Here is a 27895-nt window from a genome sequence, read left to right as displayed (position 1 = left end):
TACTTCAATGACGTCCTCATTGGTGAATTGCATTACATTGTACAGTTTTGGTGTGTGTGTGTGTGTGTGTGTGTGAATCACACTTTATTGTAACAGAAGAAGCCAAAAGAGCATGCATATGGCAGACTGTATAGTGCTTTTCTGTTTTTCCCCAGTAATGATGCTGTATTGTACATAGTGTCTAAGTGCTAAATGGCAATAGTTGAGAGCTACTTACTTACTTACTTTACTTACTTTGTGAGCTTTATTACTTTAGTTTAGATATGCTTACATGGTGAATATTCTTCAATAAAGTTTGCTGCTTCACAGTTTCATTTAATTTTAGAAATAGAAATAATCCAATTATTATTATTATTATTATTATCAATTTAGTTGAAGTGGTTTCCGGATTGTTTTTAACATTTTCATTTATTTAGTTTTAGGCTTTAGCAAAAGCATTAAAATATTTTAACACTGCACACAGTATGCACACTGTTACATAAACAGGCTGCAGTATAGAATCTGACTGTATGTATGTTGAGTAAAGGAATTCAGTCAATTTATCAAAAAAGAACTGAATGTTTCTTTAAAAAAAATGTCGACATACATCTTAGTTAATATCTTTTATGATTTAAGATTATAATCTTGCAGCACATTTAAAGCCCAATATGTTGTGAAACTGAACATGCCATAGTGTTTATGTATTGCAGCATAAATATGGGAATCAAGTAAAGGTCAAAAATGATGATTTCACCAATACAAGTTTACCATGTTTGGTCATATTTGAAGGGGTTTTTCTTTATACTGTGATTAAAATCTTGTTCCAACTTGTTCTGACTGGAGTTTAATCTATATGTTATAAACACTAACTGAACCCTGCCTTCTGCTCTGCAGGGAAAACAATACACTATACCAACATTTAGAGGTAAGAACTCCAAATCAAAACAATTATACAGCTTGATAAAACTTATGATCTCATCTGGTACAAATACACAGTGCAGCTGAATCGTTGTACTTTTAAGAAATGCAAATTTTTTTGAGTGTACTGCTGTATCTGATGCTTTGTTTCCATCACAGTACGCAAAGACACAGACTGCATGGTCACCATCCTATGTTAATGTGTGGTGACATGAAAATGATGTTACATGAACGTGTGTGTGTGTTCGTGTGCCCATGACAACTGTCTTTATGGCAATGTTTTTGTTTCAAGCAATGTGACAACAGGTGTGTTTCAGAATTTGGCCGAAATGTTAAAGATATAACCCACAATGAATTAAAAACATTTAAGGAAGTTGTTAAACAAAATCAAACAAATACCTTAATATTAAAAATGCCACAATTCATTTTGGACACATATTTATTTACAAATACAATTAAAAATATATGAAAATATGTAATATAATCAGAATCAGTTTATTGGCCAAGTATATTTACACATACAAGGAATTTGACTCCGGTTTCTAGTGGCTCTCAGTGTAGTTACACACAATAATCTCTAGAGAGATACACAAGGACAACAAGCTGAACAAAGATAATTAAACATAAACAAATCATTATTATGTACAAGCAAATGGGTGAAAAAATAGAGTAGAGAAGTAGAGAACAACATGCAATGTCTATATACAGATGAAACTGTTTCTGTGAACTGTGAACATGATACAACTAGTGCAGAGTGCTGGAATAAATATTGCACGGGTAGAAAAGTGATACATTACTTTATATACACACAGTAGGTAGTTATGTATAGTATATACAGCCTGCATATATATACAGTAATGAGTGATATATATATATATATACATTTATACATCTATCTATCTATCTATCTATATATCGATTTATCTATCTATCTAGAATGAAAAACAATTTTTTTGTGTATTTACGTTTTAATAGAGTGATAACAGATTGATAGATGTAGTAAAACTCGAGTATAACTGTTGCAAAACGTTGCGCTACACTCTTGAACGCCCCCCGGAGCGGCTGTATTTTTCGAAAGGCATTGTGGGAAAGGATGCCGGTGGAAAGCTTCTCGAAGGAACCGCAAAGATGATGGTGAGTGAGTTAGCATTCATGCCCGACACTCACACTCTAAATCCGTCTCAATCCTCCTTTTTGTTTGCTCGCATTCATACCGAAACGACTCTTAAATTAAAGTATTATCTGTCGATGGTCTTTGGAAGTGATTATTTTGTGGAGATTAGTCTTTGAACAGGTTAAATTGTGAGCCAGACTGTGTTGTCAATGGGGCGTATACGATGCTAACGGTGATGCTAACTAGTATTTTAAGTAATACTGCTTACTGAAAATACTGATAGTGAATAAAGCACGCTCAGCTAGTAAGAGCTGAAACTGGTATCTAAGTGTGTTTCACTAATTTTGGAATATTGTGCTGTTTTGTTGGTGAAGGTGTTAGCGAGTTAGCTGCAGTATGTTTAGCCTCTTTGTATGAAGTAGCTGCATTGGAAACAGCCTGGAGAGCTAATTGATTTCAATTTATTGCTATGGTTACTTGTCATTCAGTGGTTATATCTGTCAATAGTTTACGTTTCATAAATAAAGATGGCTAACGTAAGCGTTAACATGCAGAATATCAGGCAAAGGCCTAATAAAGTGAATTAACTGAGTCACTGTCACTAGCAAAGGTTTGCTGATTAGTGGTCAGGAAATAGCGGTGTGTGTGTCTTTGTGTGTGAAGGCTTTGATAAGTTGTAATGACATGTAGTTAGTTAACTACAATAAGCACAAGTGACTGTAAATAGACGTTTGCATTTGACAGAGTCACATAAGCTGCATCCCTGATGGGCAACAACAAAAGCATCACACCCTGCAGCCTCTGTACCAGCCTCAGCCTGGGTGTGTTTTACCATTTTAGGTCATGGATTGAAATTATACTGGGGTTGGGAAGTTTGGCTAAAAACTATACTAATATATATACTGATGATTTAAGGGGTATTTAGTAAATGTCCTTCATTTTCTGGATGAATGATTATAAGAAACTTGATGTGTTTCAGGTAGGGAACCTCATGTGTGGTGGATCTAAAAAAAAAATAAATGTTTTGACAAATGTTTCACCTCTGCAACTATATTTTAGTGTCTGAGTCCTTGTGGGCTGGACACTTAGATGTGCATGATGGAATAAATAAATAACTACTAAATTTGGCTTCACACTTCCCAAATAACTAACTTGATTTGTTTGTAATCACAATTTGCTTAAATTAATATCAATACCAGAATTTATGCTACCAAACAAGATCTCATATGATGTTATCCTAATATGTTGGTAGTGACACTGAAAGGTGATGTAAAATATTGAATTATTCAGCCTGGATTTGTTTTACTATTTCAGGTTATAGATTACAGATAATGATACATATCATGTTATAGAATATTCTCTGTACTTTTAATGAATTTGCACTATTTGCAACGACTACGATTTTCTGGTCCGTCTGTTCATCTTTTGTGCCGATTTCATTAATAAATGACTCTTTATTGTCTTTTTACTTGAAGCTTTTATTGCACTTATATTATTTTAACAAGTGTATTCATTATTCATAAAGAAGCAAACTATGCTGGGATAGGTGTGCAAGCATTAATTTTTGTGATAACTACAACTCACACAAATATTGGATTGAGCTCAGCTTACTTGATCTCTTCTCCTCTCCCTTTTGTTTTTCCTCTTCCTCTTTTCTTCTGTCAACCCAGCCCACACAGGTTATCCTGCTGAAGGAGGGGACGGACACGTCTCAGGGCATTCCCCAGCTCATCAGTAACATCAATGCCTGCCAGGTCAGAAAATTAGCTTGTCTCTGCTTAGCTGTGTGTGTTTGTGGTATGTGTTTAACTAAGTAAAAATGCCTAAAAGTACCCATCATTTTCTTTTTCAGGTGATTTCCGAGGCTGTCAGGACCACCCTGGGGCCCAGAGGGATGGACAAACTGATGGTGGATGGCAGAGGTGAGGAGAAGAGCGATGGAAGGGGACAGAGGGAGGAATAGGTTAGACTACAGAACCCTCATCAAAAATGTGTGGATGTTTGTGTTTTGCAGGTAAGGCCACAATCTCCAACGATGGAGCCACCATACTGAAACTGTTGGATGTGGTCCACCCTGCAGCCAAGACCCTGGTGGACATCGCTCGCTCCCAGGATGCTGAGGTGAGAAGCGTGTGTGTGTTTCTCTCAGGTTTTAGGCCACGTCTGTTTTAATCAAGGCAGTGGACATCTGTTTCCAGTATCAAATCAATCATGTAACTCTTATACTGAACCAAGACAGTAAAGGATATCACAAGAAGTTTTCATATTTTTTCTTTTCCTCATACTGATAGGTTGGAGATGGCACCACCTCTGTCACTCTCCTGGCTGCTGAGTTCCTGAAGCAGCTGAAACCATATGTGGAGGAGGGTCTCCACCCTCAGACCATCATCAGAGCGTTCCGTACCGCCACCAACCTCGCCGTCAACAAGATCAAGGAGATCGCCGTCCCTGTGAAGAAAGACGACAAGCAGTAAGTGCTCACTCACTCTCTAATAATTGACATTTACTGTTTGATCTATCCTATTGACAATATATAATATTTGTATAATAATTATACATGGTTGTAGTTAAATTGAGCTGTTAAAAATACAGTAGTTGTACATTTTTGAATGTACTCTCCTCTCTATTCTCTCAGAGAGCAGAGGCAGCTGTTGGAGAAGTGTGCAGCCACAGCGCTTAACTCCAAGCTCATTGCTGGTCAAAAGGATTTCTTCTCCAAGATGGTGGTGGATGCCGTCATGTCTCTGGACGAGCTGCTGTCTCTGAAGATGATTGGCATCAAGAAGGTCCAGGGAGGAGGCCTTGAGGTTGGTATCTCTTTACGTCTACTTCTCCTTTACATTTGTTGCGTTTAGACATCCTGTTTTCTTTCCTTTTCATTTTGTTATTCCAAATACCTCAATGTTGTACTTTCTCTATATAATTCACAGGATTCCGAGTTGGTGTCTGGGGTTGCTTTCAAGAAGACCTTCTCCTACGCCGGGTTTGAGATGCAGCCTAAATCCTATGAGAATCCAAAGATTGCATTGCTCAACGTGGAGCTGGAGCTGAAGGCTGAGAAGGACAACGCTGAGGTCCGAGTGAAATCTGTGGAGGTATGAAGTCCCTAAACACAGGACCAGGACGTGAAACAAGCCTTTTAAAATCTTGCTCTGTAATTAATTTCTCATCCTCGATAACTGTTTATTTGCACTTGTCTGCAGGACTACCAGGCCATCGTGGACGCAGAGTGGAACATCCTGTACGACAAACTGGAGAAGATCTATCAGTCAGGAGCCAAGGTGGTTTTGTCCAAGTTGCCTATCGGTGATGTGGCTACCCAGTACTTTGCTGACAGAGACTTGTTCTGCGCCGGTAGAGTTCAGGAGGAGGATCTGAAGAGGACCATGATGGTAGGAGACATGCACACACTGACCTTCTATTACAAAGTTATGACTTTCAGCTAACAGGCCAACTGAAATAATGTAGTTTGTGATTTATTTTGTTTTTTTCAGTTTGTCTGTTCTTAACATGTATATATAAATGTTCCTTTGATATATTACTTATTAAATCGACTTTTGTGTTTATAAACTCATATTTATGCCAGAAAACATGAATCCAGATGATAAAAGTACCTTGAAAAATGATTGAATCAGACTGATTGTGTGTAATGTGACCTCCAGGCCTGCGGAGGCTCCATCCAGACCTCAGTCAGCGCCATGACAGACGACGTCCTGGGACAGTGTGAACTGTTTGAGGAGGTCCAGGTCGGAGGAGAAAGGTAAGAGCTTTTTTCCATCCTCTCCAGAAAATAACAGGCATCATGACTACTTGAGACAGCTCATGCCTTTCTTGTCTTTGCAGGTATAACTTCTTTAAGGGATGCCCCAAGGCGAAGACATGCACCATCATCCTGAGAGGTGGAGCAGAACAGTTTACAGAGGAGACGGAGCGATCGCTGCATGATGCCATCATGATCGTGCGCAGAGCCATCAAGGTCAGTTTACACGTGGGGCATGTGTGCACATCTTTCAGGAAGTGAGAGAGAGATGTGCAGCCATTATGAATGCACAGTGTCGTCATTCATTTTACGCTGATGATTTGTATGTTGAGTTCAAAGGATGCAGGAGTTCGAGAAATCTGTCCGCAAATTTGTACAAGTGATCTCTAGATTTTTTTAATTTTAATCTTTTTTGCCTTTGATTAAAGCAACATTTATGGAAACTTGTAGCATGTTTGTTACAAATCAGATTCAAATTTGATTCAGCCAATATTTGATGCAATTTGATTTAGTTTTGCATTGTATGTATTGTAAAACAACAGCCATCGTTAATGTTATTAGTAACACTTGTGCTCTTCCTACAATGACAAGTCAAAATGTCTGAGGAGAAGAACACCTATTTGTTGGCTAATCTGTGCACACTGACTCAAATAAACTGACCGTATTGAACCCATTTCCAGAACGACGCCATTGTAGCAGGTGGAGGAGCCGTGGAGATGGAGCTGTCCAAGTACCTGCGGGATTATTCCAGGACCATCCCCGGGAAACAGCAGCTGTTGATCGGAGCGTACGCCAAGGCCCTGGAGATCATCCCCAGACAGCTGTGTGACAACGCTGGCTTTGATGCCACAAACATCCTGAACAAACTGCGCGCCAAACACGCACAGGTAAGAAACGAAAACACACACGCGCTTTTAGGGCCTTCAGTTTTCTAAGTGGAACTGACAGGAAAATGAAGTCATCTTTGTAACTTTGCTCATTTCGATACAGGGTGGTATGTGGTACGGTGTGGACATCAACAACGAAGACATTGCAGACAACTTTTCCGCATGCGTCTGGGAGCCGTCCATCGTGCGTATCAACGCTCTGACGGCAGCGTCCGAGGCGGCCTGCCTCATCCTGTCAGTGGATGAGACCATCAAGAACCCCCGCAGCTCTGTGGATGCACCTCCAGGGGGCGCCGGCAGGGGCAGAGGAAGACCCCATGCTCACTAAGAGGAGGCGAGAACAAAACCCTATTTTAACTAACATTAAAATCCAAATGCAGATTGAAGATAGTGTCTTCAGGTTACATTTACAGATACAAAAAAAGATTTTGTTTAAATGTAGTTTGGATTTTTTAACCTGCATTTGGATTTGAATTCTAGATAAAATGAGGTGATGAACCAGTCATACACACATTGCAAATGGCAGGTGGAGTGAAACACAAACAAAAGGGGGAATTTGAATGAGCAATTACAAGACAGGTTCTTTGTGCTTTAAGACATTTCATCTGTTTTCTTTACTTTTTTCCACCTGTAGTCTTTTGTTACTGAGGCTTTGGTTTGGTAACATTTTGAAGCTTCCTCGTGTTATTGAACACTGTATCTTTACTTGTAGTCTTTTTACTTAGAAACGATGTTTAAATACAAGCAGAATGACAGCAGTTCCCCCTTTTGATTTGAAAGAAACACACTCCTGTCCACTTCAGGCCAGATCTTCCTCTCTGACCTGAAGGAGCTGTTCCATAATGTCTGATCCGGGTTTTTGTTTGTGACAAACTGATGTGTAACATGGAGAGTAAAGCACTGAAAGATGAAAAAGATGTTGAGTAGTTCTGAACCATTCATTGGTCACGCTGTGTGAACCTATTTATTGGACCATTCTTATCAATAAATTCACAGCTGAAATCATACTGTTGACTGTTCATGTGTGTATTATTTAAACATACATACAGTAATATGATGCTTCCTGATACTGTATCAATACCTTAATGGCAGATGTTCTGGACAAGTTTTGTTTTTTTTTTAAATAGGAAAATCTTGGAGTTATTGTTTATATACTGTTTGGTACTAATTTTTTTTTTTTTATCAATGTCTCAAAATAAGATTGAGAATGATAAAGTTGAGATGATGATGAACTGGGAAAAGAAATCAAAAGAAACAACTTAAAGGCAACATGTTGAACATGATATAGTGGTTCTTAATCTTTTTGTTACTTTATACATGAACATAAACATGGATACACTTTATTACAGCATACGCAACATAAATATGTGACACAGGATGTTATTTGATGGTCGGAAAGTTTCTTTTTTTCATTTTAAAAGAAGATTTGATACTTAGTGCCAACACTTTCTCCCACCTTGACTTCCTTCTACAGAAGCTCACTTGATTTTTTTAATAGGTTAATTATTAACTGCATGTATACTTGGACATCACATCAAAATTTGAGTGTGTAAGTTCATTCTTGATCTTGGAAACTGACCAAAAGCTCCACTAACCAGCTTTTTCTGGAGCTTTCAACAACATTTCGCAGTCTTCCTCAGCAGGTGGAGTTTGCTCAGTTGTCATTAAGATAGCATATTTTTATGAAATTTCAGTCACATTTGAACAAGTTACAACGTCACATGAAGACAACTGAGCTATCCGTATGACAACTTAACAATCTCCAATGGCTCAAGATGTGGTTGATAGCTAAGAAAAGCCGAGTAAGTTGACCTTGAGTTAGGATTTTTTGTCAAACATCAAAGCTTGGTTTCTGGCCAAACCAAAAACTCCAAATTGGGTCATTTTTGGTCCCATTTTTGTTTCTGAGTGGAGAATATTTAGAAAAATTAACTAACTTATAAAAAAATAAGCGATAACTGAATACTGGTGTCACATGATAACAGCTAAACCAGTGAGCAAACTCCATTCAACCATAAGATGTGGCTGAAAGCTCCAGGAAAAAAAAACTTTTTAATAAGATTTTTTTTAAACTGTCACACAGTTTAAGTTCTTAATCTGATATGGACAGAAAAAAATCAACTGTCCTGATTTTTTTAAACCCAACTAATTCAGCATAAAACCAACACTAACATTTTTTTTAGACATGGATGTACATGGGACATATACTTAATAAAAGACACATTAAAATGGTGCAATAATACCAGTTCCTCCTAGTATAGGACATTCACATGTGTTTGATGCATCCAGAGCTTTTTTTCCAGCTTGTAGTTAATTCTTTCTACCACTAGATGGAGCACAATCATGACCACATTAGAGAAACAAGGCTGCAGTTCAGGTAGTATCAATATCTCATATATAGATGGCGAAATAGGATTTAAATGAGGTATCAGATCAGAAATAGAGAGATGCCCCTGTGTCATTCATTATATAAGCTAAAAGGCAACAGTCTTTATATTTAGCAGTGACATGAGTGAGTCTCACTCTAGGTAGTATAGTACAGATAACAGACAAACTGTCTACTTAAGTCCAAATACTTGGAATTATTAAAAGGTATGTGTTTGGTTCACTGCAGCAGGGATTTGTACTCAGCCTCTGTCTTCGTAGCGTTCACACAAGTGTTCCTTTATATGGTGTCATGTGACAAACTCTCCCAAATTCATTTCTTCTTTTCTGCGCAGAGGCAGCACCCTACTGGTCAGTTGGGGAGATACTGACACAGTCAAATTTTTATTTAGGAGCTTTTAAAAATGTTCCTTTCATGATATTTTTCTAAATGTTAAGCCTAAATATCTCAATTATAGGATGTGAGTTTCTACTTTGAATGCAAAGCTCATGTTCCTTCAAAAAAAACAATATGGTGCCCCCTCCCAAAGTACCGCTTTTTCTATAATTATCATTCCTAGAATCAGTTATTTCTGTGTTTTCAAATCCTTGTCTGCACTTCCTGCCGCTCCTCAGTTAGACAGGAAGTCTATGGAGGCCCGTACAGAGCGGTTAGACATGATGTCAATGGCTGTGACTTTGATCTCTGTATCTCCAAACTGCATGGTCGCTCTGATCTCCCTCCTCTCTGGTAGTCCTCCTCCTGCGGCTCCTCCCACTGCTCCTGGTAATGGTAACGGTTCCGGTAGGTCTAAAGTTATCGTCCCGCACTTCCTGACTCCGGGGTCGGAGATGTACGTCACGTCGTCTGTCACACTGCAGTAGATGTTGATGATGATCTTCCGTTGGCCCAGACGAGCGGGCGTGTAGCTGCGCCTCACAACCTCACCCAGAGCCACCGACTGGTCGACGGAGACAAAGCGGTCGAGGATGTCGGTGCACCACTCGCGGCCGTCCTTCATGAGGAGTTTGTCGCGGGGATGGCGCCCCTCCACGAAGCGGTTCAAGACGCCCACACCATAGGTTAAGGGGCATCGTCGCACTCGAACCTGTGAGAGAGAGATATTGTTAAATCAGCTGTCAAAGTTCCACTCCAGGACTAGCAGGTGCTCCTAAACCCTCACCACAGTGGGATCCAGTCCGAAGAGCACAGCACCCTTCAGTATGGTCAGACCGACGTCATGGGGGATGATGATGCGGCACGTCCTTCCCAGTGCTCTCTGAACTGCTTTCTGCAGCATGGGTGACTCTGCAAACCCGCCAACCAGGAAAAGGAAACGTACACCACGCACCTCTGGCTTCGCCATTAGCTCCTCTGTCAGATAGGAGACGGAAAAAGAAGCTCTTTAAAAATAATTAAACTTAAGTGGAGTGTACGAATGGCAAACTGCCCCACTGAAATGATGGGCGAGGAGCGGACGTGAGTAAAGAAAAGGGATCAAGATATAGGAGAGGCTGGCGTGCTCTGGATGTTTCATCATTTCCACTTCCTTTCCAGAATCGATCAGTATGTCTTTAGTTTAAAACATGCAAAACTCTTCTTTGCCTCTCACTCTTTGCCTTATGGTGATCCAGCAAAGGCCAGCAAAGCTACATGCAACAAAACCAAACAAACCCGGGATTTGAACGCACCACTGGAATGTGACTGATTTAAAACAGACACTCTCCATGTGTCTGCCTTCATTCTGTCTTGACAAGGTTAAAAAAACAAAGAAACAATGAAGTCACCACCATCTAGGAAAGGGATTCTAAGAAATGCCATTGTGGCTGAAGTTTGTTTTGTTTGGTCTCAGCTATGGCAGAAAAGTGCAGTTTGTTTTTGAGCACTGAACTTTATTTCCTCCTTTTACATTTCACACTGTCCACTTACAAGCAAACCAGGATGTGTAATCTAAGTGACGCAGACACAAGTTCTGGCAACTTGTTATCCTGTGAGGTCTGAGGTTTGGGCAGTGTGGGAGAATCAAAATATACCCTTTTCCCATATCTGCAAAATAAAGCTGCGCGTTCAAAATTTTTATATAAACAGTGGCGCCAATGTCTACGTATAATGTCAAAGGAGTCGCTCATAGTGACAAACCCACAGAAAATTATCACCCAACTCTGCAGTTCTCCTCAGGTCTATTGGCTTTTTAGGCTCTTTTAGCTGCTTGTTTTGGTTTTTGCGATTGCAGCTTTATTTTTGCGACCTGCAACTTTATTGTTTTGGTTCAGACAGGCTGCTGTTCTCTGCAAAAAAAGTTCAGATAATCCCACTGTAAGCTACCTCCTTAGCAGACAGACAAAGTGAACAGCTAGCTGGTGAACCAAGTGGAGTGTTTGGCAGCTAAAGCGCCAGATGCTTCCCTCAAGAGTTATTGGAGAAATAAACAAAAACAGAGCTAAGAGCAAAGTAAATATTGGACTCAAGATTTGTCAGGTTGTCAGAACCAGGACTCCAAATGGATGCTGATGTTGCTCTGTGTCTAATAGAAGTTAGCCAATTCAACTTAATAAGGCCATGAAAGGTCAAATGTGATGTTCTGCGTGTTGCAGAGTTCTGCTCCCAAGTGGCCCAAAAAATGATTAGTGCTGCTTTTAGTACAATGTACTGTACGTCTCCATATACCATTAAATGTCTGCTTTTGGGTTTTGTCTCCTGTAGTCACTTAGGATTATCTTCTCATTCTTTATGTACAGCAGTGCAGGTCTGCCACCTCAATTTTTAGGTATCTCTGGGTGGATTTAACTTACAGTGACTTGAGATTGAACAGCATTGTTCTTACCTTGGTAAAAATATGAAAACATGATAATACGAAGTGGAAAAAAGGGAGAAAGAGGAAGGAGTTAAGAAAGCAATTTTTACTGAGTGTCTGTATCTGTTTGTATGAATCTGTCTGTGCATATGTATGCATGTGGATGTGTGCCACCCTGTTGTCTGTACATGTATCTTGTGTGTGTGTGTGTGTGTTTCTCACCAATGTGTTTGACGATATTGACGATAGTGGGCTGGAAGAGCTCGTTCATGGCCTCCTGTGTCAGCCGCAGCATCCCCTGGGATGACCACTTCACTATGTTCATACTGACGCACACACACAGAGGAGAAGGGTTTTAATCACGCACTCAATCTATCATCACTCTCTCTCACACACACACATTCCACTCAGCCCACACTCACTTGCTCCTCCTCAGGGCGGCCTCCACACTCTGCCCCCGGTGTCTCTTGTAGTAGTCGATGAAAGAGAAGGGCAGGGAGATATTGAGGGCGTTGGCCCTGCCCGGCGCCGCCGTCCGTTTCCTCGCCTCGAATGCGATGGTGAGGTCCACCCAAGCCGCTGGCCGCTTGGCTTTAAAACTCTGGATGAAGTCATCGCCAAAGATCTGGCACAGCATGGCTTCGAAGGCCAGGTCTACACCGACGGCACCGTACGGACCACCTGGGAGAGACAAAGTAGAGCTTTAGAAACTCAGAAATTTGGTTATTTTTGTGCTTTAGAAGATTGTAAAGAAATTGTACCTGAGGCCTTGTAGAGTTCTTTGAGTGTTCCCTGTGGCTGCTCGATCTGATGGACAGTCAGGTCAACTGTTCCTCCTCCACAGTCTGCAACAATATACCTGTCACCTACAGGAAGAGAGCACACATAAACACAATTTAATGACCTTTAGTGATTTGGGAAAGCTTATCTCTTTCAGTTGGATTACAGGAAATATTTTGTCAGAACAAGATGTTTCTCCTTAATTTGTGGGAGGAAATTGTGAATGATAACGTTTCTTGATTTTTTGTGGTATGTTAGAGTGTCATGTTTCAGATTAGTTTGTGTACGTCCCGAAACTCTTCAACCAGCGGACTCTCAAACATAAACAACCTTCAGGCATCTGTGGTTGCTGCGCTCCCTCTGTGCGTGTGTTTTTGTGCGTGTTTATGATATGTCCAGCGATAAGGGGCTGTTTTTGGCTTAGCTACCCTGAGTTCAGCTGACCACACCCTGAACATGAGAGAGAGAGTGGTAGTATGAGAGTGAGAGAGAAAAAGAAAGAATTTCAAGGAACAAAAATGTACAAAAACGAGAAATGCACAGAAGAATGAGAGAAGAAAATGCAAAAGAAGGAGGATAAAACAGGGTTTATGCTCCTTGGGTTTATTTGGAGTGAAGAGGCAGAGAGTCCCATGGGCTGGGTCCTTCCTGTGTGTATGTGTGTGTGTGTGTGGACAGGAAAGGGAGCAGAAAAGGTCAGCAGGGACGCATGGCTCCTCAGATTGTTGTCATGGCTCAACAGAAAGAAAACGCGGAGAGTTAAAGCAGCGGTGAATTTGATTTGTCCCTTGGTTAGTCTCTCTCTAGTTGTTGTGCAAGACAAGCAGATGATAATTCACAGAAAGGAAAAGTAAGAATGTGAGGGTCAGTAGAAATGAGACATTAGGTGTGTCTGCTTCCCATAGTCATCCTCATAGGTCAAAATCATCAATATCGCCGACATTTGGGGTCTGCCAGTCTGTCTCTCTCTCTCTCTCTCTCTCACACACACACACACACACACACACACACATGCATACACACACAGACAGCCTTACCAGTCTGCAGCTCTGACCATAGCTCTCCGGTTCCACTCTCCACCAGGAAGGTCCTGCTGTGTCGGGATCGTCTCAACTGCTCCCGCGCTGCAACACACACACACACACACACACACACAAAACTAAGTACACACACTTACAGGATGTACTTCAGTTTGAGGACCTTTGATATTTACATATCATCTTATCTTTATGTCTTTCTTGACTCTATTTCTGACCAGTGAGGAATGATCATACATAGTAGGGAGGCAATTAGCTTAGCTTAGCATGAGGACTGGAAACAAGGGGAAATGGCTATCCTGACTGTCCAAAGTTCATAAAATACACCTACCAGCACCTCTAAAGCTCATTAATTAGCACATTGTATCTCGTTCGTCTGATTCTTATACAAAAATGTAAAAATGGCCAGTTGGTTTTAGAGAGAGTCAAGTACTGTAACTATTTTTTGGTGAACAACAGCTGGACGTAGTGACTTGCTGGGGTCTTGGTATCACTGTGAGGTTACTGTTGTTTGTCAAGAAATAGTCTCAGCACATTACTCTCTTGATATCCAGAAGTAGTTGTTTTTACATTTCTGTTTGGTAAGTGTATTTTTGAAAATTGGATAGAGCCGAGTTTCCTCTTAGCTGCTTTTAGTCTTCATGTTAAGCTAGAATAATCACTTCCCACCTCAAGAGGCTATATTTTATATAATACTAATTATATAAAAGTATCATCAATATTTTTATATCAATAATGGATGACATGACTACTTGTATGTGGAAAGGGTCACTTGTATTAACTTTTATACAGTTCCCCTCACCTCCACATTGTTTAAAGCTTCTTTTACCTCATTGTTTTGGTTCTGCGGCCCACAACCTTACTGCTTTTGTTCACTCTCTCTGGTTTCATATAGAGTCATTTTTAGCCATTGCGAAAAAGCTCCAAAAACCCCACTGTATATTACCTGCTTGGCTCTTAACAGCAGACAAAGTTAGCAACTAGTTGATGAACTTTGTGGAGTATTTAGAGGATAAGGGCCAGATATTTTGCTAAGGAGTCAGTCAAGACCAAAAACGGAGCTTAAAGGAGAGTGAATATTGGACTAACATTGACCAGGTGGCCAGAAACATGACTCCAAATGAATGCTAATATTGCTCTGTGATCCTGAATGTGCAAAAAGGCAATATCAACTTTAAAAGTGACATGTCAGTTATGGGTTCACAGCTTGTTTCTGCTGCCCCCAAGTGGCCACAAAATCAGCTACTGTGGGTTTAAAATACATACATGAGATTATCTCTAAGCAAATAAGCATATTTTCCAAAAGGTTGAAATAGTAATGTAAGCTAACTGGTTTTACTGCAATATTTTCTACTCAAAACTTACATCTTTTTCAAATCAAGTGACCCTAAAGTAAAATGGTGGATCTATTTCACCTGCTTCGGGGGCAAAGCAAGCATATCTGGGCCCCAGGGCACAAGAAGAAGGCTCTGACTCCCTCAAATATTGCTATGGGCCCCCTGGTTTTAAACAAAATTATTCACAGAGAATTCTTATGGACTCTCTCCAGCTGTGGCCCCTTAGAGTCACCACCACCTTTCAGCACCTTGTACTACTTTGCCTGCAGTCAAGCCTTTTTTTGGATTTCTGTATAAACATACTGTAGACCAGACACTTAAGCTTGCGTAACTGATGCTCTATGCAAACTACACTCAAGCAAAAACAAACATTTTCAAGCTAATGAAGATCAGTTTTTTTTTAATTTATACTACATGTAGTTATGTTTAACAGGTTTCATATCTCATGGGGTCATGACATTTACCCAACATATAATATAATGTCTTTCCATCCAAGTAAAACAGGACAAACATACCAAAATGAGGGTCCTAATGTTTTTGCATGACAGGAGCAATTTGTTGGAAACGCAGAACGCTCTCACACATCTATTCGTTCTCGACATGTAAACCGCCTGAATGGCAGGTTGAGACTTGAGGTGGAGGCCAAGAAAAACAGAACACACTCAAACACAGCTGTCAGAAATATAAAATACTGGACAGCCTGTTTGACAGAGCACATACATGTATATGCCTCAGTACATGCAAGTGACCTTGTGAAATGAGACATAATGGCTTTAAGATGATAAATCATCACAGATCAAAGAAGAAAGAGGAGGATATTTGAATGAAAAAAGACTATTTCTCTCTGTCTTTTGATAAAACCAACCTTTGGTCTGATGTAAGTGTGTATGAGAGTTTAAGTGTGTGTCATAAGTCAAAGGTTTGACAGTCTGGAGTAAAGTGTTTGTATAATTTAGGTAAAAGTGGTTTTTACAAGGTTCCCTCAAACCACATGAGTGCCACAGGCCACAAAAATTAGACTAAGAGAGAAGGAGAAAAAATAGATAAGTGGTGGAATAAGGAAGAAAGAAATTAAGATTATTATTATATTGGATTATTATGTTTCTGAGAACAGATTATCTATAAAGATTATAGTTTTTGAGTAACAATGACCTGCATTGTATTGAGAGCAAGTACAAGTACAGTTATTTTACCCCCTAGATGACGCAGGGGGTAATGTATGTGTGCCCAAATGTGTGTGTGTGTGTGTGTGTGTGTGTGTGTGTGTGTGTGTGTGTGTGTGTGTGTGTGTATGTACATGGTAAATGATGCTGAACAAAAAACACCACAATCATACAGGCCTTGATTTCATCTGTGTGTATGTGTGTGTATGGGGGTGATGAATGGAACGCAAGTCTGGAAACCATTTACATGAAACAGCAGAAAAGAAAATGTACGTGTGTGTGTGTGTGTGTGTGTGTGTGTGTGTGTGTACGTGTGTGTGTGTGTGTGTGTGTGTGTGTGTGTGTGTGTGTGTGTGTGTGTGTACGTGTGTGTGTACGTGGGTGTGTGTGTGTGTGTATGTGGGTGTGTGTGTGTGTGTGTATGTTAATGACTCCCCAGTGCTATCTTTGGAGAAGAAATGAGCTGGAAGAAAAGCTAAAGATAGTAAAAACCATGACCGTGATGCCAAGTGTGTGTGTGTTTGCAAATAAGTCTTTGTGTGTGGTGGAAGTCTTTGCAGAGCCTTTGCAAAGGGTGCAACCTGGTAAAAAAAAAAAAAAAAGGTCACCGAGAGGGACAGAGAGAGAGAGAGAAAGAGAGGAAGAGCACAAATGCTAGAAAGAACGAAAGAAAATACAGAAAAATGAAAGTAAGTGAAGGAGAAAGAGAATGACAGGCCAGGAGGGGGTGAGATCATAGTCTCACCACACCTTGTTCCAATTACAATATCCTGTGTTTAGTGTGTGTCTTTGTGTGTGTGAGTTGAGTGTGTGAATGTTCTTTGTGTGTGTCACTGACTGCATATGTATAAGTGGGGCTGTGCGGGGGTTTTTGGACGGCATGTTCGCTTGCTGAATTATGCATCAGTCTTATTTTACCCAGCCTGAAATCACTCTTTGTTTCTTTGCAACAATTTAGTGGCTATTGCAAACACAAAAAACATTGTATACAGCTTTATTGTAGACTTATCGCAATGACTGACAGTTTATTTAGAAAATTATACACTTACTTTTGCCAGATAAGCTTTTTGCGATCATGCACTAAAGAGATGTTAAGTGTGAGGAGATGCTGTTTCTGTATTTTTTCCCACTTTTAATTCCCCTTTGAAAGTTTATTTTAAAGCTGCACTAATCAATATTTTCATATTAACAATGGATCAAATAACTATGAGTAACGTGAAAGGCGTCGGTCATAGAGACAAACCCACAGAAAATTACCACCCAGCTTTGCAGTTTCCCTCAGATCTATGGAGCCTTTTAGCATCTTTCAGCTCACTGTTTTGCTGTTACAGCCTGAAACTTAATTGTTTTGGTTCACGCCCACTGATCTTGTCATTTTCAGCATCAGCTGGCAGCTGTTTTCAGCAAAACAGCTCTGACAAACCAACTGTACTGTACCTGCCCACCATTTAAGAGCAGACAGACAAAGTTAGCGACTAGCTTCTGAACATAGCGGAGCATTTAGCAGCTAATATTTTCCCTAAAAAGTTGGTGGAGACCAAACCAGAGCTAAAAGGAGAGTGAACATTGGACTTAGATTTGCCCGTTGGCCAAGAAAATGTTAATGTTGCATAGTGTCCGCTGGATGTGTAAATATGTAAGCTAACACGTTCATGAAATCAGATATGTTTAGGATGATAACATATCCGCGTTGTGTTTACAGCTTGTTTCACTGCCCCCAGGTAGGAAAAAAATAATTAACACATGTTTCTCCATCACTTTAGTACAGTGGATGGCTTTGAATACCACAATACCCAAGAGTCTCAGTCGCTGTTGCTATAGAAGGAGCCAATCAGAGGTGTGAATCAGAGCTGTAGCAAATACAAAATGCTTTGTGAATTTTGAACAAAACATACTGCCAAATTTATCTAAAATTAAGTCTGAATCCTTAAATGAACTTATTTAAGTTGCAGAATGTAGCATCAGGTTCTTTACAAAGCGTAAACTTTTGCTTCATCTGTATGTAACATGTATCGTCAGGTTATTTTTCCTTGGTAGTGGAAGTAGTTTGACTTTTTTTTTTTTTATCAAAGAACCACACATTTTCTTGTGCTGTTGCTCATCTTTTGTACTGATGATTCAACCAGGAGACTTTCATGTCCATCCAAGCCTTATAAAAGCTCCAACACTCAGTCACCTATCATTGTCTATGCAAAAAATTAACCCTGGATGCCTGAAATACCTCATAGTGAGTTGAAAAGCATGACCATCATGTTGAATACTTCGCTATATAGAAATACATTTTAAATCATACAAAAAATAGCTGTTTGTATTTGAACACAGATTATGTTCATGCTTTTTAATTATACATTCAGTAGTCTTGAAACGCAATGTCCTTTCATATGCACTGCTCACAAAACTGTTGTAATCACTTTTTTGTGATGATTCACAGTTTTTGTGCTTGCAGGAGCAAAAAAGTTTAATCTTACCTCACAGGGTCAAAGTTTTTCTTACACAGTGTGAAATTCATCAAAGAGCTTATTTGCTAAATAGTTGGACAATTAGTGACTAATGGTTGCTTTGGCAGATTGTTTTCTTCGCTCTGCACAAATCTTGTGGTCTGTTTCAACACAGCTCTCCTCTTTCTCCCTCTGTTCATGTTTCCATCTCTCCTGCTGCTTTGTGTGCTTTACACACCACATATGGCCTGTCCAAAGTCATATGTGACTGTGTACAACAACACACACACTCACACAAACTGCACAGTCATCCGAGGCAAAACCACAAGCAGTATCTGAAGTCAGATCTTCACCCAAAGCGCACTTTCTTTCTCTCACACAAACACAGATTCATCCTTTGCGAAACCCACAATTCCCAAGTGAAATCTAACAACAACATTTCCAGGAACACAGTGTGGTTTCATGCCTATGCTAATGACATAGTGTACAAGAAGACCCACATACACACACACACACACACACACACACACACACTCTGCCCCTTTCTCAAATACCTTGTCTGAAGCTGGAGTCGAAGGGACGAGATCCGTCCAGTTCCAGGCCGTTTGGGATCGGCTGCAGGCTCAGGTCAATCACCTGGTGGAGGCGGAGCTTGCGGCAGTAAATGGAAGCAGCTTCAGGTTCAAGAGCGATGAGGAGCTGCTCAGGACAATCAGGGGAGACCAGACCGGCCTGGTGGGAGAAAAGAGATAGAGAACAATGCAAGATGCAGAATTTTATTATCCTGTTATGACTAGGAAAGTTGGTCAAGTCACACGTCTTTATAATCAAATTTAATATCACAATTAAAATTGCCTTCAAGTCTCAAGTTAAGTCATTGTAAAGTCTCAAGTTTTGTTTTTACCACAATATTTTTGCCTTCAATTCAAGTCAAGTCAAGTTATTAAGGCCCCTATAAACCCTGGTTTTTGAGGCTCTCCAAGACAATAGTTGATGAGAAAAATGTGGTGAAATCCTAAAACAACACACGGTCAATTTAAGACTGGCGACTAAACACAGCCTGCCACAAAATTGTGACAGAGTCAGAAATTTAGCATCAAATTCTCACAACATGACTGCTGCTACAAACCAGAATACAGCACGAAATGACACAAATGAGTATAGACAAGTACATGTGGATACTGCACTGTCGTGTATATATCTATGCTTAGTGCCATTTTTTAAAATAAAGTTAAAGAAAAAACAGCACCAACACTGTGGCCAAAGTTTGTTTTTGCAGGTTTGTGCAGTGCTGGAACACCACAGCATTGCACAATGAAGATGGAGACAAAATGCAAATATTTTAAAGCTTTTATCTAAACACACTGACAAGTATGTATTCATTTAGACGTAGGGAAACTAACAGGATTTTTGTTTTTTAAAGATGTCAGCAAACAAAACAAACCTTCAGTATACATATGATGAGATTTGGATGGAGGGCCAAGGCTAAGTCGTGGACATTATCAAAAAAAAGGAGGAGGAGAGGACCTTGATAGAGGAGGAGTCACTGGGTAAAACATGCTGAAGGACAGCTGTACAGCATAAACACATATGAAGGAACACAAACACAGGGTGAAGGTTGGAGAAGGGAGAGATGAGAAAATGATGATAGTGATGGTAGAGAGGAGAGGAGGTCTATACTATGAGCACCAGTCTTGGTAAATTGGGAGTAAAGTTGAGCGGCTGGAACAACGTGTGTGTGTGAGTACGCAGGGCGGGGGTCTGGTCTCGACTTCCTGTGTTTGTATGCCGGTCTCCCTCATTGTTCCCTCCTGATGACATCATCACCAGTAGGAAGCAAACACACCCCGACAGCCTCAAACAGCGAGCCAGCGCAGGGTGTGTGTGCATATATATGTGAGTGTGCATCTGAAAGTGTGTATGTGTCACACTGTTTATGTATATAACCGGGTGAGTGAATGGCAGATGGCAGATAATGGTTAGCAAATTGAGCTATGTGTGTGTGTGTGTGTGTGTGTGTGTGTGTGTGTGTGTGTGTAAAAATGATAAAATTAAACAGAGAGAGAGGGAAAGAGAAGGAGGAAAGCATGATAAATTAAAAGGTTGTACATTGCGTATGCACGGCACAATTAGACACACGCACGTGCACACACACACACACACACACAGAGGGCAGTCCATTCTCATTGATGTGTATTGTCATAGGACCCCCTGCATTCCTGTCCACACTTCCTACAAGTCATTGTAACACGTACAGTACACTAAGGAGGGGTGTGTGTTGCGGGTGACTAGAGTCAAAAGTGCAAGAGTGCAGTGTTATGATCTGTGTGTTTATGTGTGTGTGTGTGTGTGTGTGTGTGTGTGTGTGTTGTACTTTATCTCATGGTTTATACACAGCCTTTCTTTCCATCTCCTTGTTATTCCTCTCTGTCTCATACACACACACTGTCATATAGTCATCCTCCGTGTGTGAGTGTGTGTGTGTGTGTGTGTGTGTGTGTGTGTGTGTGTGTGTGTGTGTGTGTGTGTGTGTGTGTGTGTGTGTAGAAAACTGTGCCTAGTGTTCTGAATCAGTGAAGTCAACTGGTTTTGGTGATATTTATGCACACTACACTGAGCTGCAATAGTTAAGATACTGGCAGCTGATTTAACACGAAAACCATTAATCTCCAAAATGCCAACTTTTCAAGAAATAAGAAAACAGCATTGTTTTAAGCTATGTGGATTTTTTGGTAATTAAATCGTGTTTGTTTTTTTTGTTTTTTTAGTTTAAAAAATTAAAAAAGATAAATTAACATTTTTTGATCCCTGGGTGGGAAATCAGGTGTTACAGCATCACAAAGAACAAATAAGGTACGAAAATAATAAAAACAGATATAAGGAAATATAAAATAGGAAAATTACACCATAGTCAAAGATGTAAAGCAACATTTAATACTTCAGATTACCTAAAAACTTAAAAGCTAACAGTATGTTCATGGGTAGATGAATGGATGGATAGATTAATTGATCAAAAGACGTAGTTGAGATGAACTTTCCCAGATAAGCATCTTTTTCAGTTGATTTAAAAAAATAAACTTGATATAAAAATACAAGAAATGTGTTGATTCTGTCAGATCAGAAAGTGTTTGTTTCATGACAACAATGTGTCTTTCTGTACATGCAGGTGTGCTCCTACCAGGTATGCTGCCTCTCTCATGAACTGTTTGGCAGGTTGCCTCCACACAGCAGGGACAGTAATCACCCATCTGATCTCCTCTCCCTCTAGCACCGATGACGACTGGTCCTTCACCTCCTAAAACGTGACCCGTCAAATAGTTATTTGGGTAAAACTCAAACTAAGATTCAAGATATGAGCTTAAATTGAAGAAAAGATGGAAGAACACATGAAGAACACATGGAGGGGAGTTTTAAAGTGTACCTTTAGAGCATGTTCCCTGAAGAAGTGCAGGGCATGAGCGAACACCTCAATGGCTCTGACCCTCCGACCATTGACAGCCTCCAGCTCCGTCTCCATGGTGAGATCCTGCAGCAAACACAGACACAGTGCTGCAAGAAGTTGTCTTTCTGCTGCTTAAAGGAAAATTCCTCTGTTTTTGTGTCTATTGTAACTAATGGGTGATGCTAACTTTGCACTTGCCACCTCTGTTGTAGAGATCTGGGATACATGAGTCTAGAAAAACAACATATACTGTATCTGGGCAGGCAGCGAGATACTCTTATAGCTCTCCAAATAAACATCAACTTCATACAAATGATTCAAGTCCAACCAAAAGTAAACACAGAACTTAGCCCCTTGGATTGGCTATTGTAGCTAACTGCATATAGATCTATTTCAAGGGCAACTTCAAGGATGGTGGACTTGTGTATATCGAGTTTTGCGCTGTTTGCCCCAACGTATGTTGTTCTCTTGGAGGTGCATTTCTGAAATCTCTAAAACGTTGGCACTGAGTGCAATGACACATAGTGGACACAATTATGTGAATATAACCCATGTTGAAAAGTACCATAAATGTCCTTTAAACTCTTGGAGTACTTCAGTCAATTAGCTTTGCACTTCCATAAATTTGAGAGACTTTTAAGATGAAGATTGAAAAAAGAGTTGTCAAAATTTGATGAAGGAGAGGCCCTGGTGTGGTTCAAGCTCCCAAAATACTGGATCCTACATTTTCCATAATGCAACTCCATATCGTTCCTTTGTTAGACTCTCCCTATCAGCTCAATGTTAACATCAAATCCACATCTCTTTTTGTAACCCGGTCAAGACCAAGCTGAGAAAACCCTGATGACATCATCATCAGGGTATTCTTCTTTGACTTGGCAAAGCTTCTCCAGAGCCTCAGACGACATTATGCAACTGTTTTTACAGGCTGACTAGTTCACCTCAATATGAGTGGTGAATTTATCTATGTGTAAAATTGGCAGAGTGCCCCTTTAAATGTGGATGTCACATATAAAACTGTCTTTCTTTATCAACTTCCTTTCTGTCTCTCTCTTACACTCGTGCTGTGGATCTTCATCTTGAACTTGTCAAAGTAGAGCCAGTGCCGGGCCTCCTCCGGGTCCAGGTCATGGTAGAAGTCCCGGGCCGCGAACCCAAAACTGTGAAACCGCAAATCAGGGGTCAGCAGCAGACATGTCGGGCTCTTCTGATTGGCCACGCCGGGGTCACCACCCTCCCAGCGCCTGCGTGGATTGGAAGAAAAAGCTGTCAAGGATAGAAAATAATAGAGTACAGTAGAATATAACTGAAGAGTACACAGACTCTTACTTCATCATGTGTATGGCTTCTGCGTCCTGTGTGAAGCTGAAAGCGTAGCCGCTGGAGGTCGTCCCAAAGTCTATCGCCACGACAACCGAGAACGGACAGGCCATCCTGGGTCTGACCTCCACCCTCTGAGAGAGAGAGAGAGATTTGTGTATCAGAGCTGGTACTGATGGTAGTGATGATCTCTAGTAGAAAACCACAACATGTCATTTTTACACTGACTTTTTAAAGTGGATTACGTGTAAATGTCAAACTATTCTTTTAACATTTTGGATGTGTACTGTTATTGCCTTTTATCATAATAAAAAAAGTGCTTTCTTCTCTCATTTGTCCTCTCCTCTCTGCTGAAATTACATGTTTTCTAACACATAAAGTTCCTGTAATACTTGTGAAAGTTACGTTTTTCTTTTTTTTACCAGTGTGTGTATATTTTTCTGCCACAGACTGTAGCTGTTACTGGGTACTTGTACTCTTCGCTTTTAGCTGCAACTGTAAGTGTTATTATAAACCACTAATAACACTGTGAAGTGGATGTGGTTTTACAGGGCCTGTTTAGGAGCTCTATATAAAGAAAAATACGTAGAAAGAGGAAAGGGTGTGTAAGAATTTCTGTGGTGAGTGTGTGTGTGTGTGTGTGTGTGTGTGTGTGTGTGTGTGTGTGTGTGTGTGTGTGTGTGTGTGCGCGTAGTTACCGGCGAGGGTGAGGGTGTGAGGGGTGTGATGCTGCAGTCATTTCTAGATGTGGCAGGTGAAGACGGGACTGACAAATTATCACCTAGGAATTCAAGAAAAAGAAGAGAAGAGAAATTATTAAGCTGGAATTCAACACTCATTGGTGGCTAACTATTGTGATCTCATTATGAACGTGTCTTTTGGAAAAGCGCCACACGCACTTACTGGAAAATGAAAAGAAACGCCAAAATATCAGTCTGTTTGAAGCGATATGCAGGCATGGGAAAACTCTCTTATCAGAAGGAAAGAGGCGGTATTGACTGTCATCAGCTACTGATATTAACATACTGTACATGTAAAAATGCAGAGAACACCTTATTTTTTTTACTGTGGAGGTTAGCATGTTAGGGTGTAAACACACTTGGAACTTTCTAGATATGAGATTAAATGTTTGTATTGAAAGGGAATGACTGGAATGTCTTTGGAATCTGAAATGAGTAATTTTCCCAAGTGGGAGAGGGACACGGAAAGGTCAGCGTGTTCATGCTCCAAAAGATAAACGGAAAGAAGTGAGTCACTTTGACCAGTTTGCCATAGTAATCAATCATATAGTCTGATGTTAGTGTGTCTCACCCGGTATCTGCAGGCTGTTGGCATCCGGCTGCACCACGTCAGCCATCTTTACAGGAGCCAGGGTCTGGAGAGAAAACCATAAACACCAACATGAGACATATAGAATAACTAGTAAAGAAAATGCTGATGTTGGGATGAATTGTTGTAATTCAAATGGAGAGAATTTGACCTGACAATACAATGCTTTAGGTATTTATGGTGAATTATTATGTAGAAAGAGTCATCTAAATAATATAGTCTTGATACTTTTCAATCTGCATTAATGGGTCTTTTTTTCCCACTTGGCGGCAGTTCATAAGCCGGAACAATCTTATAAAGTTCGTCTGGCTAATGTGTTAGAAAACAGTTGCCTATTTATGTTGTGACTTGTTTGATTTAAGTAATTAAATAAGGCAATTCATGTTTAGTTTAAACAGTATATCTAGATATTAAAAAAAACAACTAAACTACAATTTGCAGTATTTATAGTTGCAGTCCTTAAAATACATGTAAGTTATGGGGAACCTGGTTGCAAGTTTCAAGGAAATAACCTGCCCTTCGTTTTGTCACTAGTTTTAGTGATAAAATACGTGTTCAAGATGTCAGGTGTAAGGTCCATTGTTTACTTCCCTTTCTGTAAAACTGCATATTGGCAAGTAAAATTCAATTCAGTTGGAAGTCACCTGAACGTCATCAACAATTTACTGATCCAGCAATCACAGAGCAACACTAGCTTTCATTTGGAGTCATGTTTCTGGCAACCTGATGAATATAATGTTCTTCTATTAGCTCTGTTTTGGTTTCCACCAGCTCCTCGGAGAAATATCTGACCCTTTAGCTGCTAAATGCTGCACTGTGTCTAATATCTACTGGCTAGAAGCGAATCTTTCTGACTGCTGTCTGGTGCTGGGCCAGTAGCGTAAAAAACAGCGATGCAGTGGGATTACTGATGCAGCTGGAAACTATGTGTTGTGCAAAACCAAAACAATGAGCTAAAAGATACTAAAACTCTCCATGGAGTTGAGTGGAACTGCTGAGTGGGGTGATTGTTATCTGTGGATCTGTGGCTCTGTCACAAGCATAATAAGGCATAATTAAGTGATCAATTGTTAACATAAAAATATTGATTAGTGCAGCTTTAAGTAATTCATTTAATGAGTGTACTTTACTAATGAATGCCAATCATCTTATACACCTCAATAATGTACTCTATAGGTCAGAATTAAAAAACTTCAGGCACTAATGAATCATTGTCATGTATTCCATCACTGACAGCTGTACATGGCACAAACATTTTAATCAGAGAATTTGGACATTCAAGCATAATGCTGGGAAAATAAAAATAGCGTACTAGCCAGGGAATAGGGAACGATTTTGGACACTCAGCGGCCAGGGAAGGGAAGTGAATGAGACACACCCTGATCATCTTTCACAGCAACTGTCTCACTGCACTTGAACTTCAAGCCTCTAGCTACTACAGCGGATCAGAGGCCAAAGACAAGCTGCACTTGGGAGCTTTCAGGTGTTAGTTTATGGAGATCTTGCCAAACACCATATAGATTTGCAAGTTTTGTCTGGGTTAAACAAATAAGATGGGCAACAAGAAAACAAGTAAACTTGTTAGATTGCATACACTTGATTACATTTAATTTGTTTATTTATATTTTCCTTATTAGTGAGTTGTCTCTATGTTAAGTGTGTCCTGCTGTACATGCATCTACTCTTTGTGTGTATTATGTGTCTTGTTTGGCTTGTGTGTGTGTGTGTGTGTGTGTGTATTGTATTAAATTGCAGCACTGGGAATGATTGGATCAGTCTGTGATCTGAGCCAAGAGCAAACTAAACAGATGAGTGCAATGAAACAAAGATGTGTTTGTTTAGATCTCTTTCTGTGTGTGTGCGTATGTGTGTATGTGAGAGAGAAAGACACCATAAATTAGTTTGACATCCTTTCTTCGCGTACGCTACATGCATGCAACATCTGAGTACATTTACTCCAGCATATGCCTGAAACATTTGAATATAATGCGTGCTGTTGCATGTGTGTGTCATTTGGCTCTCGTCTGTCCTTGCCGTTTGATGATAAAACCAGAGAAAGATGAAACTCCACATCTCTCCTCTGCACGTATTTATTTCTTCCCTTCTGTGACTCTCTCTCTCTTTCTAAGACCTCAATATGCAGTGGACAATCGCTCTCTCTCTCGACACATGACTGAGGTCTAGCAGGGATAACAGCATAACAAGCAACTCTTACTCCCCTGAGACGCTACATTATGGTTAGATTGTGCAACACACTCCACTTTTACGCACAATTAACAATAGCACTCTCTCACTTTGACTTGTATGTTTAAGTTTGGAAACTTTACTTACAGATTTCCTGTTAAGAAAGGCTTTATCAATGCTTATGATCATGTAGCTTTGTTTTAAGGACCTTTAATGCAACATATAACCAATACAAAGGGGAAAATCAAAAGGCTGCAGACAGTACTATATTAAATTATATACATTTAGCACCCATTTCTCCAAAATCCACTTATTGCCTTTAGTGCATTCATCGTGTCATCAAAATTTTAACTCACCCCTTTGAGTGCTGCTGCAACACTATGCCCTTGTCCCTTTTTGCCACTCCTGGCTGGAACTCAAAAATTTTCCCCAAACTTTGGTAAAAATGGCAGTCTGGTGTTTGGAATCCGCCTCCAGGGAGGAAGATGTAGAGGAGAAGAGAGAAGGAGAAACTGTGAGCAGATTTAAGGGGATGCTTTTCTTCCCAGCTGACTTGCAGGCAGATTTCCAAAAAAATTTAAATCCCCTGATCAGTGAGAAGTGATGGATGGAGAGATGAGCTGCAACCTAATGGAAGATTTTCTCTTCTTTCTTTTTTCTTCTTCTTCTTCTGTGAAAATCCCAATTTTTCCTAATGAACTTCTTAGTTTTTGCATCTGCAGTTCTGTCTCTCTTGCTGCTTTCTGCAGCCGAGCTCACCGTCTCTCTGCTCTGCACTGGAAAGTCAGAGAAAAAGTGGTGACACACACACACACACACACACACACACACACACACACACACACACACATGAGTAACAGGAGTGGGAGGGCTGTGACAGCACATAGGGGGGGAATGTTGGGGGATTTACCTCATTGGGAAACTGCCGTGTGTGTATTTGTGTGAGTTGGAGACTGAGGGTGGAGTATTCCTGAGCAGGCAGTGTATCCCAGTTAAGTCATCTTGCCCTTTCTCTCCTCCCACTCCTCCATATCTATCCTTCCTCTGT

General features: G+C 40.2%; 2 protein-coding genes across 3 annotated transcripts; one reads left to right on the top strand and one right to left on the bottom strand.

Annotated features, from left to right (window-relative positions):
* Positions 1 to 1934: 1934 nt before the first annotated feature.
* On the top strand, positions 1935 to 7665 carry cct7 (chaperonin containing TCP1, subunit 7 (eta)). Of its 2 annotated transcripts, XM_067580982.1 has the most exons (12): positions 1935 to 2031; positions 3682 to 3765; positions 3864 to 3933; positions 4026 to 4132; positions 4303 to 4481; positions 4647 to 4818; positions 4942 to 5106; positions 5215 to 5403; positions 5674 to 5771; positions 5855 to 5987; positions 6452 to 6658; positions 6762 to 7665. In XM_067580982.1, the coding sequence occupies exons 1-12, from the start codon at positions 2026 to 2028 to the stop codon at positions 6984 to 6986; spliced, it is 1635 nt and encodes a 544-aa protein (XP_067437083.1). In that variant the 5' UTR covers positions 1935 to 2025; the 3' UTR covers positions 6987 to 7665. The 2 variants fall into 2 exon arrangements, with proteins under 2 accessions (XP_067437083.1, XP_067437084.1); XM_067580983.1 differs by lacking the exons at positions 1935 to 2031; positions 3682 to 3765; positions 3864 to 3933; positions 4026 to 4132 and having other exon boundaries at positions 4304 to 4428.
* Positions 7121 to 27644, bottom strand: hspa12b (heat shock protein 12B). The gene is made up of 14 exons (XM_067580981.1): positions 27204 to 27644; positions 24646 to 24709; positions 24033 to 24115; positions 23344 to 23468; positions 23072 to 23258; positions 21994 to 22098; positions 21751 to 21867; positions 19127 to 19304; positions 13635 to 13721; positions 12579 to 12683; positions 12240 to 12498; positions 12040 to 12143; positions 10207 to 10397; positions 7121 to 10131 (listed from the first exon to the last, which is right to left on the bottom strand). Exons 2-14 carry the CDS (start codon positions 24689 to 24691, stop codon positions 9655 to 9657), a joined length of 2064 nt encoding a protein of 687 aa, XP_067437082.1. The 5' UTR covers positions 24692 to 24709; positions 27204 to 27644; the 3' UTR covers positions 7121 to 9654.
* Between the last annotated feature and the right edge of the window lie 251 nt (positions 27645 to 27895).

This window comes from Thunnus thynnus, chromosome 22 (assembly GCF_963924715.1).
Source record: "Thunnus thynnus chromosome 22, fThuThy2.1, whole genome shotgun sequence".
NCBI lineage: Eukaryota > Metazoa > Chordata > Actinopteri > Scombriformes > Scombridae > Thunnus > Thunnus thynnus.
Note: the sequence above shows the minus strand (reverse complement) of the source record. Positions and strands in the feature narration are given on the sequence as shown.

What these genes read in the sequence shown, in the direction of transcription:
- cct7 (XM_067580982.1), top strand. An exon ending in ACTGATGGTGGATGGCAGAG is followed by an intron (nt 3,934 to 4,025) that starts GTGAGGAGAAGA and finishes TGTGTTTTGCAG; the next exon opens with GTAAGGCCACAATCTCCAAC. An exon ending in TCCGAGTGAAATCTGTGGAG is followed by an intron (nt 5,107 to 5,214) that starts GTATGAAGTCCC and finishes ACTTGTCTGCAG; the next exon opens with GACTACCAGGCCATCGTGGA.
- hspa12b (XM_067580981.1), bottom strand. Translation starts at nt 24,691, where the DNA reads ATGGCTGACGTGGTGCAGCCGGATGCCAACAGCCTGCAGATACCGG. An exon ending in ATGGTCAGAGCTGCAGACTG is followed by an intron (nt 12,684 to 13,634) that starts GTAAGGCTGTCT and finishes CTCTTCCTGTAG; the next exon opens with GTGACAGGTATATTGTTGCA. An exon ending in CAATATCGTCAAACACATTG is followed by an intron (nt 10,398 to 12,039) that starts GTGAGAAACACA and finishes CCTATCTGACAG; the next exon opens with AGGAGCTAATGGCGAAGCCA.